This window comes from Podarcis pityusensis, assembly GCF_964106645.2.
Source record: "Podarcis pityusensis genome assembly, chromosome: 3".
NCBI lineage: Eukaryota > Metazoa > Chordata > Lepidosauria > Squamata > Lacertidae > Podarcis > Podarcis pityusensis.
In genome coordinates, this window is record NC_138026.1 from 50,902,643 (window position 1) to 50,916,071 (window position 13,429).

At 39.0% G+C, this 13,429-nt stretch overlaps 1 protein-coding gene across 3 annotated transcripts in view; it reads left to right on the forward strand.

Moving 5' to 3' along the window:
* FIG4 (FIG4 phosphoinositide 5-phosphatase) overlaps window positions 1-13,429 on the forward strand; it is a 57,270-nt gene that overhangs the window by 30,014 nt on the left and 13,827 nt on the right. For all 3 annotated transcript variants that reach the window (XM_081000379.1, XM_081000380.1, XM_081000378.1), the window contains exons 13-19: window positions 3,493-3,538; window positions 5,040-5,188; window positions 5,454-5,620; window positions 7,675-7,813; window positions 11,627-11,685; window positions 12,141-12,291; window positions 12,867-12,950. In XM_081000379.1, coding sequence (XP_080856505.1) covers window positions 3,493-3,538; window positions 5,040-5,188; window positions 5,454-5,620; window positions 7,675-7,813; window positions 11,627-11,685; window positions 12,141-12,291; window positions 12,867-12,950 — 795 coding nt within the window. The remainder of the gene's footprint in view (window positions 1-3,492; window positions 3,539-5,039; window positions 5,189-5,453; window positions 5,621-7,674; window positions 7,814-11,626; window positions 11,686-12,140; window positions 12,292-12,866; window positions 12,951-13,429) is intronic.

Sequence of the window (13,429 nt, forward strand, 5' to 3'; positions counted from 1 at the left end):
CTTGGGAGCTGTATGTGATGACTAGTGGAGTTCTGTTATTTTCTTTTTTGGGTCTGTCTTGCAGCAAGTTCTCTCTGGGTATCAGTCTGGCTCTGTTGATCTGTTGTCTAACTTCATCTGCTGGGTATTTTAGTTCTGAGAAGGTTTGCTGTAGATCTCTTAGGTGAGAGTCTCTGTCTGTAGAATTGGAACAGATGCAGCTGTAACGTAGTGCCTGGCTATATACAATGGACTGTTTGGTATGTTTGGGATGGTAGCTAGAGGCATGTAGATATGTTTGTCGGTCAGTTGGTTTACGGTATAAGGTTGTGTCTATGCGTCCATCCTGTATTTTTATAGTAGTGTCCAAAAAATGTATTTCTTGCATAGATTGATTCATTGTAAGGTTGATTGTGGGGTGAAAATCATTGAATTTCTGGTGAAAGGTGTCCAGGGTCTGTTGACCATGTGTCCAGATGATAAAAATATCGTCAATGTATCGTAGGTACAAGAGAGGTTTGAGTGGGTAGGAGTTTAGGAAACGTTGTTCTAAATCTGCCATGAAGATGTTGGCATACTGTGGGGCCATGCGGGTGCCCATTGCTGTGCCGCTGATCTGAAGGAACAGGTCATCACCGAATTTGAAGTTGTTGTGGGTAAGGACAAATTGGCAGAGTTTGGTGGCAAGGTCCGCTGTGGTTTTATCTGAAATGGTGTTCCTTATAGCTTGTAAACCATCATTGTGTGGGATGTTGGTATACAGAGATTCCACGTCCATAGTAGCTAGTATAGTATTGTTGGGAAGATTATTTAAAGATTGTATTTTCCTCAGAAAATCTGTGCTGTCACGTACATAGCTGGGAGCACTGATGGCATATGGTTTCAGAACAGAGTCCATATAACCGGAGACACCCACTGTAATAGTGTCTATTAAGGTGCTACAGGAAGGAATTTTTTTACTTCGACTATGGCAGACCAACACGGCTACCCATCTGTAACATTTCTTCCATGGAACTCAAAGCAGCATGCATATGGTTTCCAAATAGTTTTCAAGCCATGCACAGACCAGATCCTGACCTGCTTGTTGGATGTTACTTTATTTGATGTAGATTGCTTATTTTAAAGCTATGTTTTATTGTCACATTTTTGTATTGCATTAGATTGTTATAAGGTGTACATTCTTTGTTTCTTCAGCTAGTAAACTGCCTTGAGTATTGTAAGATAGAAAGGCGGTATACAAATTAAATGATGATGATGATGCTTGTCATAGCTGCTGTATCCTGTGCTTTTGAACCTTGCCCCAAGTTCCTAATGAATAATTAGTATGAACTAATTAGGGAATACATGCAGTAGTTTATCATGTACACTGGGTTTCTCTGGGTGATTTTTAAATCTTGGCAGCTATCTTGCCCGCTCTAAACTCAAAAGCCAGTTGAGCACTGAGTGCTGTTAGTTGAAGTCTTATAGCAATATTTGTTAAAACACAGTGCTCTTGTATGCTGTGGATTGTCTCTGAAGTCACCTAGGTTTCACTAATGCCAATTTTGTGAAGTCCACCAGGATACTAAAGCTCCAGTCCAAAGAAAGCTCATTTAAGTCCCATGGAAAACAATGAGAAAAATTATTTGGAACTTATTTGTTCCATTAAATGGCACTTAAGTGTGACTAACTAGCTTTGATTCATGGTTGAAGAGTTCTGATTATTCCAGGGGGATAATTTTTATTATTTCCCTGGTCAATTGTTTTTAAATCTATGGCACTGTCAGTGTGCTATTTGAAACTACCTACCTTTGTTACATGTGATAGTTTGTCATTTCTAGCTAGACAAAGGACTTCCTTAATTATTCATTTATTAATAAAACATCACATGGAAGGAGAAGAGAAATCTGAATTAAATCTTGCAGCCCAGCTCCTGAAAAGGAGCTCTCCTCAAGCTGCTTTAGAGAAAAACAGCAATTGACTGTTGAAAGATAATTTCCTCCTCCTTTTTCAGTAAAGAAGTATTTACACAGAAACAATTTGTTGCTGTTGTTACAATTTATATACTACTCTTCATCTGAAGATCTCAGGGCGGTTCACAAGATTAAAACCATTGATTCACAAATTGCAATACCATCAATAGAATCTAATGATCAGTTACTGTAAACCATGGCTAGGGAACTTGTGGCCCTCCAAGTGTTTTTGAACTCCAGTGTCCATCAGCCCCACCCAGCATAGTCAGTGGTCGGGGTTGGTAGGAGTTGTTGCCAAGCAACATCTGGAGGGCCACAGGCTCTTTATCCCTGCTAGGAATTATATAGGGAATGCAAACGGTATTTTATCATGTAGCAAGTTCTGCCTCACATGGTTTATTTCCTGGGTGATTTGACAGGCTACATCTTCCCAATACAAAACTGGTTTCTGTATATTTTATCAAAATTAATGTTGCTATACACATTAACACAGTTTTGCTGTTGCTCATTTCTTATTTGTTTCAATTGGCTCTGAGTAGTAGTCACTAAGATGATTTATTCTTCATGTAGCAGATACTGTAGCATAAGAGGCAAAATACAAATCTTAAATGTGTGTAACAAAAACGACTGTACTTGTAATGCTTGATTTTTCATTACAATTTACAAATTAATTTGAGACTGCTTACACAGTTATTGATCTACCACATACAATTGCTTGATTCAACTTGTTAATATATTTTTATGTATTATTCAATGGTGTATAAGCCATTAATATTAAAGGGTATTTTTTAATATTTACAGGCAATTCATTTGTGTTGGGATGTAATGAAACCTGTTCTTGGGGAACCATTTGTCTTGAGACCTGAATGTCTATTCCATTACAAAGCATTCAGAGTAATTTATATGCTAATGGAAATTAACTATGTGGAAAGTACTTCCTTCAGGTGAAGTGTTAGTAACAATTCTCTTGAGTGAACTGCTTTCTTCAAAAGAACGAAACTTCCTACCCAAATTGGGCCTTTTAGTACTGTAATATCAGCCTTGGCTTCCCATACAAGGTTCAAACAGGATCAGTAGCATTTTCCCTTTCCTCTGTGCCATAATACCAAGTGCCCTGGTTGTAGGATAACATTTTCTGTTTAAGCATTTCTGTGAAAGAACTGAGGCCTACTGGTACACTTAAGTTTATAAGCTGCACTTTAAACCAAAACTAACCTATACTGAGCTTGACTGAAGGCTAAGCATGCACTATTTGTTTCTAAATTGAATTTTCCAAGTCTGCACTTCGACCTTTTTCAGTGTTTGTAGAACTATGCATTACATTTCACCCCCTTTCCAAAGTGCAGGGTAATTTCTGGTTGATGTTTACTGTAGCCGCTTCAGGTTTCCTTCCTAGAGCAGAGCTTCAGATTCCTAGAATTATCTCCCCAAGCATTAAGCTCCAGAGTTGTAAATGTCTAGAGGATTATCTCCCAGGGTTATGTCTTTACTGACTGAGGGCAGATTGATGATAATTCTTATAGAATAAATGCTTTGTAACACACAATGTTCTGTCTTACAGGTGGAATGAGCTGGGAGGAATTGTGGTTCCCACGGGCCGTTTACAGGTATTTTAATGGAGTATGTAACCTGAAGCATCTGTAACAGTGGTACGTCGGGTTACAGATGCTTCAGGTTACAGACTCTGCTAACCCAGAAATAGTACCTCGGGTTAAGAACTTTGCTTCAGGACACGAACAGAAATCGTGCAGCAGCGGCGCAGCAGCAGTGGGAGGCCCCATTAGCTAAAGTGGTGTCTCAGGTTAAGAACAGTTTCAGGTTAAGAACGGACCTCCGGAACGAATTAAGTTCTTAACCTGAGGTACCACTGTACAACATAATATCCATAATTTCAGTTCCAAGAATGTTTTCTGTTAATGTTTACGCTTCTACATATTCATAGCTAAAACGCACACATTTTTCTGTATGAAGCAGAATTGCTGCACAACTTTTCAATGTGCTATAAATGTGCAAGCACACACTTGATGTCTCTATAGGGTGCCAGTGTGGTGTAGTGGTTAAGAGCGGTAGTCTCATAATCTGGGGAACCGGGTTCGCGTCTCCGCTCCTCCATACGCAGCTGCTGGGTGACCTTGGGCCAGTCACACTTCTTTGAAATCTCTCAGCCCTACTCACCTCACAGAGTGTTTGTTGTGGGGGAGGAAGGGAAAGGAGAATGTTAGCCGCTTTGAGACTCCTTAAAGGGAGTGAAAGGCGGGATATCAAATCCGAACTCTTCTTCTTCTTCTTCTTCTATAAACATATGGTTTCCCCCCAAATACTTTTAGTATCAGGGTTGAAAGCAGTTTTTTTGAAATGATATCCAGTACTTCAAATTTAAAGTAGTATTATGTAAGAATGAGAAATCACTGCATTAATCTTATTATCAAAGCAATATGACTCCGAAAAAGGTTTCACTTATCTCATACTGTGGATATGGTTAAAAAAATACATTTGTCCAAGATGCTTGCATAAAACCAGACATGAGAAACCTGCCATGAATTGTGGAACTGAGGAACCCGCGATAGCTCAGTCGGTTGAGCATGAGACTCTTCATCTAAGAGTCGTGGGTTCCAGCCCCTGTTGGGCAAGATTCTAGCATTGCAGGGCATTGGATGATGATCCTCATGGTCCTTTCCAGCTCTACAATTCTATGATTCCATGAAAAATCTGTTCAGTTGCATCCCACTCAGATGCTTGTAAAGAGAAAGAGAGTTGCACTGGTGGGAAGATGTGCAACTCTGTTTCCTTAAATGAAAGCTCCTTCTGTTTATGGGGCATTTACATTGGTTTCTATGTATTATAAATTAACAAGAGAATAATAAAAAAACCTGAACTATGTGCACAAACAGTTCCGTACACTTTGAGTGAGTTTTCAGTGTACTTAAAAGACTTCCATGGGTTTGCAAATGTGAGAATCTGCACCAGTGAACCACATGTGCAACCTTAATTAAGTTCTATTAGTATAGATGATTTGGTGGCAAAAATTACTGTTATGCCCTAAAGAATAATTTGATATTTACTAATGGACTTGAAACTAATTATATGTCCCTGCACTTATTTTTTCAGACTGGAGTTCTTCGAACAAATTGTGTTGACTGTCTGGATCGCACGAACACAGCCCAATTTATGGTTGGGAAATGTGCTTTGGCCTATCAGCTTTATTCCTTAGGCCTGATTGACAAACCCAATCTGCTGTTTGACACAGATGCCGTTAGGTAAGACATTTTAGAAATTATCATTATTATTAAAATAGTAGTTTTTTCCTACAACTGTTAATAGAAATGGAGCATATATGTTTTTTGTTATTGATACTTTTCTAATTTCTGTTTTGACACATCATTTTAGGTAAGTATGGATGTTTACACTTAAACATTTTTCTAGGTGAAAGATAGTAAAAATAAAATAGAAATAATCACTGGCATACTGTTGTAAAAATTCATCTTGTTGGAATTCTTAACCATGTTGTTCTCTCTGCTTTAGATTATTTGAAGAATTGTATGAAGATCATGGAGATACATTGTCACTTCAGTATGGTGGATCTCAACTTGTTCATCGAGTAAAAACCTACAGAAAAATAGCACCTTGGACCCAGCATTCTAAAGATATTATGCAAACTCTTTCGAGATACTATAGTAATGCTTTTTCAGGTAACTTGAATTCTTTCTCTGAGATTTCCAACATTTGTCATTCTTGATAAAGTGAGAATTATTTTTTAAAAAACACAGATTTTTTTAAACAACTGGCTACATGGTACTATTGAATTTTTATGATGAAAATGAAACTGGGTCAAAATAACATGTTGACAGCCTGAAAGGTATTTGGGTCAGGCTCAACTTTAAATTCAGTAGGACAGCTTCAGAGTTAAACCTTAAGGGTTGGACACTGTAATTGCTGTCAGGCATGACAGTGTAACCCTGGACAAAATCTGCCTTCTCTCAGTGAGCAGAATGGTAGTGTTCAAGCAGCCATCAAGGGTCTGTTTTCCAGCTCCCATATAGGCTGTAAAATATCTAAAACCCCCCGTGTGTTAGTGGAAATCGTTCATGGCTTGGAGTAAAGCACTCAGTCAAATAGTAGCATTATAATATTCTAGCAAGGGCCATTTACTTCATAACTGCCACTGCAGTTGTTAAGGAACACGAAACCACGGGGAAGATTACCTTGCTAATATGAGCATTAAGCCCAAATGTATGCAGCCAAGTGATCTATTCTGAGAAATTTGAGTGCAAGAATGGTAAGTGTTTAGACAGAATCCTTCTTAAATAAACTTATTTTTCTGTAGAGAAGCAGACAAAAATAACATAAATATAAGCGAAATAAGGTCACATAGGCAGGTAACGTTCTTCACTGCTTGACTGAATTGGAATTGCCAAGCAGCACTCAAGATTAGAGGGCATCCAAATGTCATACTGCGGTTAAAACATTTAGAACTAGACATACTGTTATTTCTATTATAGGTATAGGTATAAAAGTGTGTCCTTCTAATCCCTTTTCAAACAGGCAACAGAGGACAAACAGTAGTTTGTCAGGCATTATAAGCCACTGATTTCTTTCCACGTTATGTAGTCAAGATTATTGGAAGAACCATTGTAAAGCAGTATATCTGATCTGTCTAGGAAGGGTAATGACCCACTACAGACTTCAGCATTAATGTTGCCACATTTCTTGTTTCTGGAATCTAAAACAGGCTATTTATCCAGAAACAGGACTGGACAGTCAACTTCCCTTTAATTGATATATAGGAAAGTAATCTGATTACTCTATCCAGTTAATCATGGTGCACTACAGTCCTAGTCGTACTAATTCTGGCCCTTTAGATTTTTTGCCGAGTGAGGGCAATGAAGTGTTTAAGCTAACTCAATTACTTTGGCTCATTAGCTCCTGGTTATATGTCTTTCCACAGACGGCATACAAAAAATGTGCTAGAGCACACGTAGGTACAAAAATAATTTAGAAAAGAATCTGTACAGGATTTTCTTAATTGCAGTGCACACTTTCAGCATGGCTAAAGGGAAAACAGTTAATGTTTCCATCAGTGCTTCATCTTTTAATAAAACTACAAACTACTATTTTTCAAGGCCCAGCTTTGTTGTATTAGTTTGTTCATAAAGTTACTTCAGTTATTTTCACATTTAACAGACAACGTTGATTCTTAAGGTAGCTCCAGTGTTACTTCCCTGTTGCTTTTCTTGTATTCGGTTTTTTTCAGTTGCATTCTAAAGCTGTGTTTATTTTGATAAACCTGCACGTTATCCTTGTATATCATATGCTCTCTGTTAATTTTATGGATAATGTTTTGGAAGTTTGCCCAAACATGGAGGAACATTTCAAGGCAAGTTCCCAAAACAAAAAGGAGTGGAGTGAAATGATTAGAGAGGGGAAGGGGATGGAGATTTGCAATTGCAGTACATGTTGGGGTCTTACCATTTACATTTTTTCTTCTTCCTTTTGAATATATTAATACTTTTCAGTGCCAGTAGCCGTACTAACCACTGCTTACAAAGGCAAAGCTCCCCTCTCCAAAAAGACATTTTGAGAGGATCAAACTGTGACTCCTGAAATGGTCACCCCCAGTTTGCCATGTGGCAGTAGGGTGACAAATTGGTGTTCTTGGTGTTGTTCCTTTCAGCCCACCCCTGGATTAACCATGTATCACACATAAATATGTGTATGGCTCTCAATTGTTACTCATTTCTTCCAGATGCTGACAGGCAAGATTCAATTAACTTGTTTCTGGGAGTATTTCAACCAGAAGAAGGGAAGCCTCACCTCTGTGATCTTCCTACTGATTTTTACTTGCACCAGAAAGACACAATGACTCTTATCCAGGCAAGGAGAAGGTATTTCATGGCACACTTCTTGTTAGCTTCCCCCCAAAATGAGGGCGATATAATCAGTACCATAAAATAATTCTAAAACCAAGTAGTGCAATATTTTAAGCTTAAACAGCAACATACAACAGTTTCTAATCCAGACCAATAAAAAATATGTTACAAGAATAGTAATAGTTTTAAAAAAATATTTGGCCTGTTGTTTTAACCAAAAGCAGATTGAAATTAAAAGGTCTTCAAAGCCTAATCTAAATCAATCAGAGAACAAGTCAGCTGTATCTCCTTTTGGTGTTCCATAGATATGGGACCATCACTGTCAATGACCTAATAGTCATTGATAGTATACATGCAAGAAGGGTTTTTGTGGCCCATCTCAAGGCCCAGACCCATTCATACTGGTTCAGGTAGTTCTTCAAGTAAACTGAACCGTTTAGGCTTTAAAGAACAATACCAGCAATTTCAATTGCACCCAAATGTGAGTGGCTCACCAATGGAGCTGATACAGAATTTTTATAGCATTATCTGAATGCTTAGTTCCCACAAGCATCTGGATGGCTGCATTCTGTACCAGCTGAAGCTTCCAAAGTGTCTTCAAAGTCTTATGTAAAGCACATTAGTAGTCTTGTATGGATGTGACAAGAGCATGAATAACTGAGGCAGGGTCCACTGCTTCCAGATAGAGTTGCAGCTGGAGTATCAGTGTAAGCTGATAAAAGATGCTCTTAGTCATCACCACCATCTGTGCTTCCATAGACTGCACAGAGTCCATGACTTGGTCTTTCAGGAGAAGTGTGACCATATACCAAACCATCTGTACACCTCTACCCTCTCCCATAGTACAAAAGAAAAAGGAAGAACTGGTGAAAATCACCTTCACCCTCCTCTTCCGTTAGCAGAGGCTCCTGCTAGATCAAATACTCCTTTTCAATTGAAGGGCTCTTTCCAGTCATGGAAGGGTAGTATAGGAGACAATCTGTTGTGCCCCACTTTAGGTTGTCAGATTTGTAAAGTTGACAATGTAAATAAAAATGAATGAGTAGTGTTCTTCCGTTCACCATCTCCACATCTACATAGGATACGGTTAGCGGGGTGCTGAATCAACTTAACCCCATATTTCATAGTAAGATGAATCATTGTGCCAATTTGTGTTCTGGAAGGATTTGCTGTCTTTAGTGTTGTTCCCTGCTTTCAATAAGCAGTTAAATCTTGTTCCACATGACCCCAAAGGTTAAGTTCTAAGTTAGATTTGTAGTCTCATTTGATAACATGTGTTCCCTTTATCCTCAACATTTATGTTACTATTACATCTTGTAACAAACAATAGTAACTATAAGTTACTATTACATCTTGGAAAAAAATGATCTCAGTTACAGGCTACTGGCCCATCTTCAGTTGTGTTTTCTACATTAAAAAAATTAAAATATTGCCACTATGTTTGTCATGTAATTCTTAATAATAAGAAAACAAATTTAAACATAAGGCGTAACCTCCATTTGCTAAAACCTTCGTCATACTGAGTCTACAAGGGTTTAAAGCACTGTATGACATTGCAAAGTTTCTGGCTATTATCTTTGATTTTTCATCTTTTTAAACTGCTATTAAATTTGTAGGTCTTGACTTTTTAGCTCCAACTGTGTTTGGGCTTTTGAGACCAATATATATTGATTGTGCAGATCAATATAGCCATGCTGCCCTTGCAGACTCCAGAAAATTCTTCATAAAAGTGCAGTTACACGGCTGAGACTATAAACTCTTCTAGCCAAGAAGGGTTTTTTATCTTTTCACACTTAGGTTACCAGATCAAATTATTCCTCAGTCAAACAAACAGCAGGATGTTGAAGTCAATTTCGTTATGTGTAGAGCAATAGACACATGGACCACAATCCATATTCCCTTGTGTGTGACTAGCATTTCCATTGCTGGTTATAGCAGAAAGAGCAAAGCAAAAGCAAACATGGCTATCAATAAACTCTAATTCTGTGTTCTATGTCTTAAGAAGATATTATGGTTGGAAATGTTTAAATTGGGCAACTATAATAATTTCTAACATAACATATTATAAGTTTGATTTTACGATATAGTTAATTATAATTAAATGTAATTATAACCAGACAATTCTCATAGTTTAGGGATGTAAAAAGTGGAGTCCCCCAATATTCATAAATTATTTGGAGTTAATGGTCAGTAGCAAAGTAATCAAGTTTGCTGATAGCACTAATAATTCAGGGTAGTAAAAGGGATTGCAAAGATCTCCAAAAGCAAACTTGGTGAGCAGGCAATAAAATAGCAGATCAGTTTCCTGTAAAGTATAATATGATGCATATTGGGGCAAAAAATCCTACCTCTTAAAGATATGCAGATAGGGATCTGAGTTAATGTTACCTAACTAGGAACAAGATATTGGAGTCAGAGTGAAGAGCTTGATTAAAATGCTCCCTAGTATATGTTGACAGCTGTGAAAAAGGAGAATTCAGTCTTGGTGATTCATTAGGAAAGGGATCAAAACTGCTGGTATTTGCAACTGCACTAGGAGTACTGTGCACAATTCTGGTTGCCCCAACTCCAAAAGGATATCATAAAACTGGCAAAAGGAAATACCGTATTTTTCGCCCCATAGGACGCACCGCCCTATAGGACGCACCTAGTTTTTTTTTGGGGGGGGGAATAAAGAAAAAAATATATTTCCTCCCCAGGCACAGGGCTGGCGCGGGGGAAGCCCGAGCTTCCCCCGACCCCAGCCCCCAGAAGAGCCTGTTATCCGCAAGCCTAGGGATATCCTAGGGTTATCCGCAGGCTTGCGGACAGCTGTGCGAAGCCCGGGCGCGCTGAGGCTTCCTAATGCAGGCAGCTCTGCGCAACCCTCCAGAGCCCGGAGCAGCTTGGCGCCGGGCTCCGGAGGGTCGCGCAGAGCTGCGCGGACCCCGGGAGCGCAGGCAGCTTTGCGCGACCCTCCGGAGCCTGGCGCGGCTTGGCGCCAGGCTCCGGAGGGTTGCGCAGAGCTGCATGGACCCCGGGAGGGCTTTGCGCCGGGCTCTGGAGGGTTGCACAGAGCTTCCTGAAGCCTGTATTCGCCCCATAGGACGCACCCACATTTCCCCTTCATTTTTGGAGGGGAAAAAGTGCGTCCTATAGGGCGAAAAATACGGTACATCTTCATATAGCATGTAGTTAAAGCTGTGTAACTGTCTACTCCAAGATACAATGATGGCCACTGACTTTGACAGCCGGATTAGACACATTAATGGAGGATAAGCCAATTAATGGCTGCTGGCTATGTATTTTCTTGGGTAGCAGAGGCACATGCATGTGAATACCAGTTGCTTATGGGGCCACAGCTATTGCCCTCATGTCCTTCTGTGGACTTCCCACAGACGTTTGGGTGGCCTCTGTGGGAAGCAGGATCCGGAACTAGATAGACTGTTGGTTTGATCTAGTACGGATGTTCCTGTTGTTTCTTTTGCTCTGTCAATGTGTATTCTAGCTTACACCATCTTATGGAGGGTTGATAGTCTAAAATTTAACAAAGGGAAACAACAAGTGGAAGCAGAGGTGTAATCAGGAAAAGAAAATGCTTCTTTCTGTTGGACATGCTCAGGCTTAGTTACAGCAAGGCACAGGAACTAGAGGGTTTCCTAAATACTGCATGGGCAAATGCGCTTTGAGAAGGGATTTGTAGGAAGGAAGAAGAGGCATGATTCAGGTGTTATAAGAGGTTGTTCCTTGTATAAGGGAGAAAGGGTTGGAGCATTTGATGGAATGGGAGAACTTTTGGATATAACTCACTGGATTTTTAAAACTATTGTTTTTGTTCCATACTTAAAGCTACACTTTCTGGTGGACTCCAGGTGTCCTGGAATGCTTGCCAATGCCTTATGATGAAGGTCAGTTATACATACAAGAAAGTGTGTTTTTCCTTTATTTTTAAATATGAACACAATTTGCTTACATAATAGTAACATTAATTGGACACAATTACTAGAATAAAAATAGAAAAGTGAAATAATGTACCTGTTAACTTAAGGATCAAGAGATCTGCTGAAAACACACATGGAGGTATTTACACATGGCCATTCTTCTATAGAAAATTAGTAGTTTTTAATACACTGGGTTGTATTCAAACTATACATGGATGGCATTCTGCCCACACTCCACTCCACTAGAGGAATGGGGGAGAAGATGATTTCCCCTGACACCTCTTGCTGTCCCCCACTCATCTTGAAAACGCTGCTCCAGAGGATCAGGGAGGATGTTCCAAGGGCTCCAGGGGGAAAGAGTCCCCTTAGCAATAGATGATACAGTATTTAAGAGATTCACTTTACCTGCATTTCTTTTTTAGCAATGTCTGTTGCTGAAAACAGAAGGAAGCTAATAGTGAAGAAATTTCATAACTATGATGAAGAGATTGACATTCATAATGAATTTTTTCGACCCTATGAACTCAGCAGTTTTGATGACACTTTTTGCTTGGCAATGACAAATTCAATCCGGTATGTATGTTTTATTTTTCAAGATAATAGAATTTTGATTCAGCCTTTCCATTTTACAAATGAAACTGAATTGAATTCTTTTAGAAAAACTTTCCTTACATAGCCTTAAAATGGCATTCAATACAGAAGAATTCATATCTTTCATATGATGGACGAATCTGCAATAAATATGTGATTCTGAAGCTTTTGACATGTGTATCTGCTTAGATAGAGGAGCACCAGTTTTAAAATGTATAAAATTACTAGTGTCACTGCTGGTGTCGACCTAGTTCTGTCTGCCGAAAGTGTGGGCAGGCAGAAGTACTACTGGCAGACTTCCCTGAAATGAGGTTTTCCAGAGAAGGGGCTGAGCAATCCCACAGCTATCAATTTATGGCTTCAGGCCTAATCACTATCCTGGCTGGTAAAGCATGAAGCAAGTTTTTGCCCCCCCCCCCCCCATTTTATGCTCTGGCCAGTATTAGCAACAGGGCTGCAGAAGCAGACCTTTCTGTCACCCCCCTCCCCGCCTATCTAAGGTTTGGCTTGCTCTATTAACTTGTTATATTTGATTCTTTATTCTTTATACCCTTCAGAGATTTTATGCCCAAGAATGTTGGCATTGATCCCAGCCCATTTACTGTACGTAAACCTGATGAAACTGGAAAATCCGTTTTGGGGTAAGAAGAAAATCAAGAATTGAATGCAGAAATGTTTTTTATTTACTCATTTAGTACCTAATATTAACTAATATGGGGCTTAATACAATGATATCCGTAGTTTAACCTTCTTAAGTCAAACCAGTAAATGTTTTTTTGCGTGTGTATAATTTATAGACACTATATTAGTTTTTCAAAGGATGGTTTGCAGTGAGGGAGGAAAGACCCCCCCCCCAAAAAAATCTCGTTTGCCTTATTTACAAATAGTTGGTCATCTATCTACAAACAGCTGAGATTCCCTGTACAAAAGGTAAATTGCAATGAGTTGCTGCTCTCCACCCCTCCTCCCTTTCTCTGAATGCAAAGAAAAGCCAGTTCTGATACCCTTCTTGTTTCCTTAGTAATTTTAATTGCTCTTAATTTTAATTAAAGTTTTGATGTAATTTTAGTTAGATTCTAGGGAGTGGTTTATTGCATACAAATGGACCTAAATGTCAATT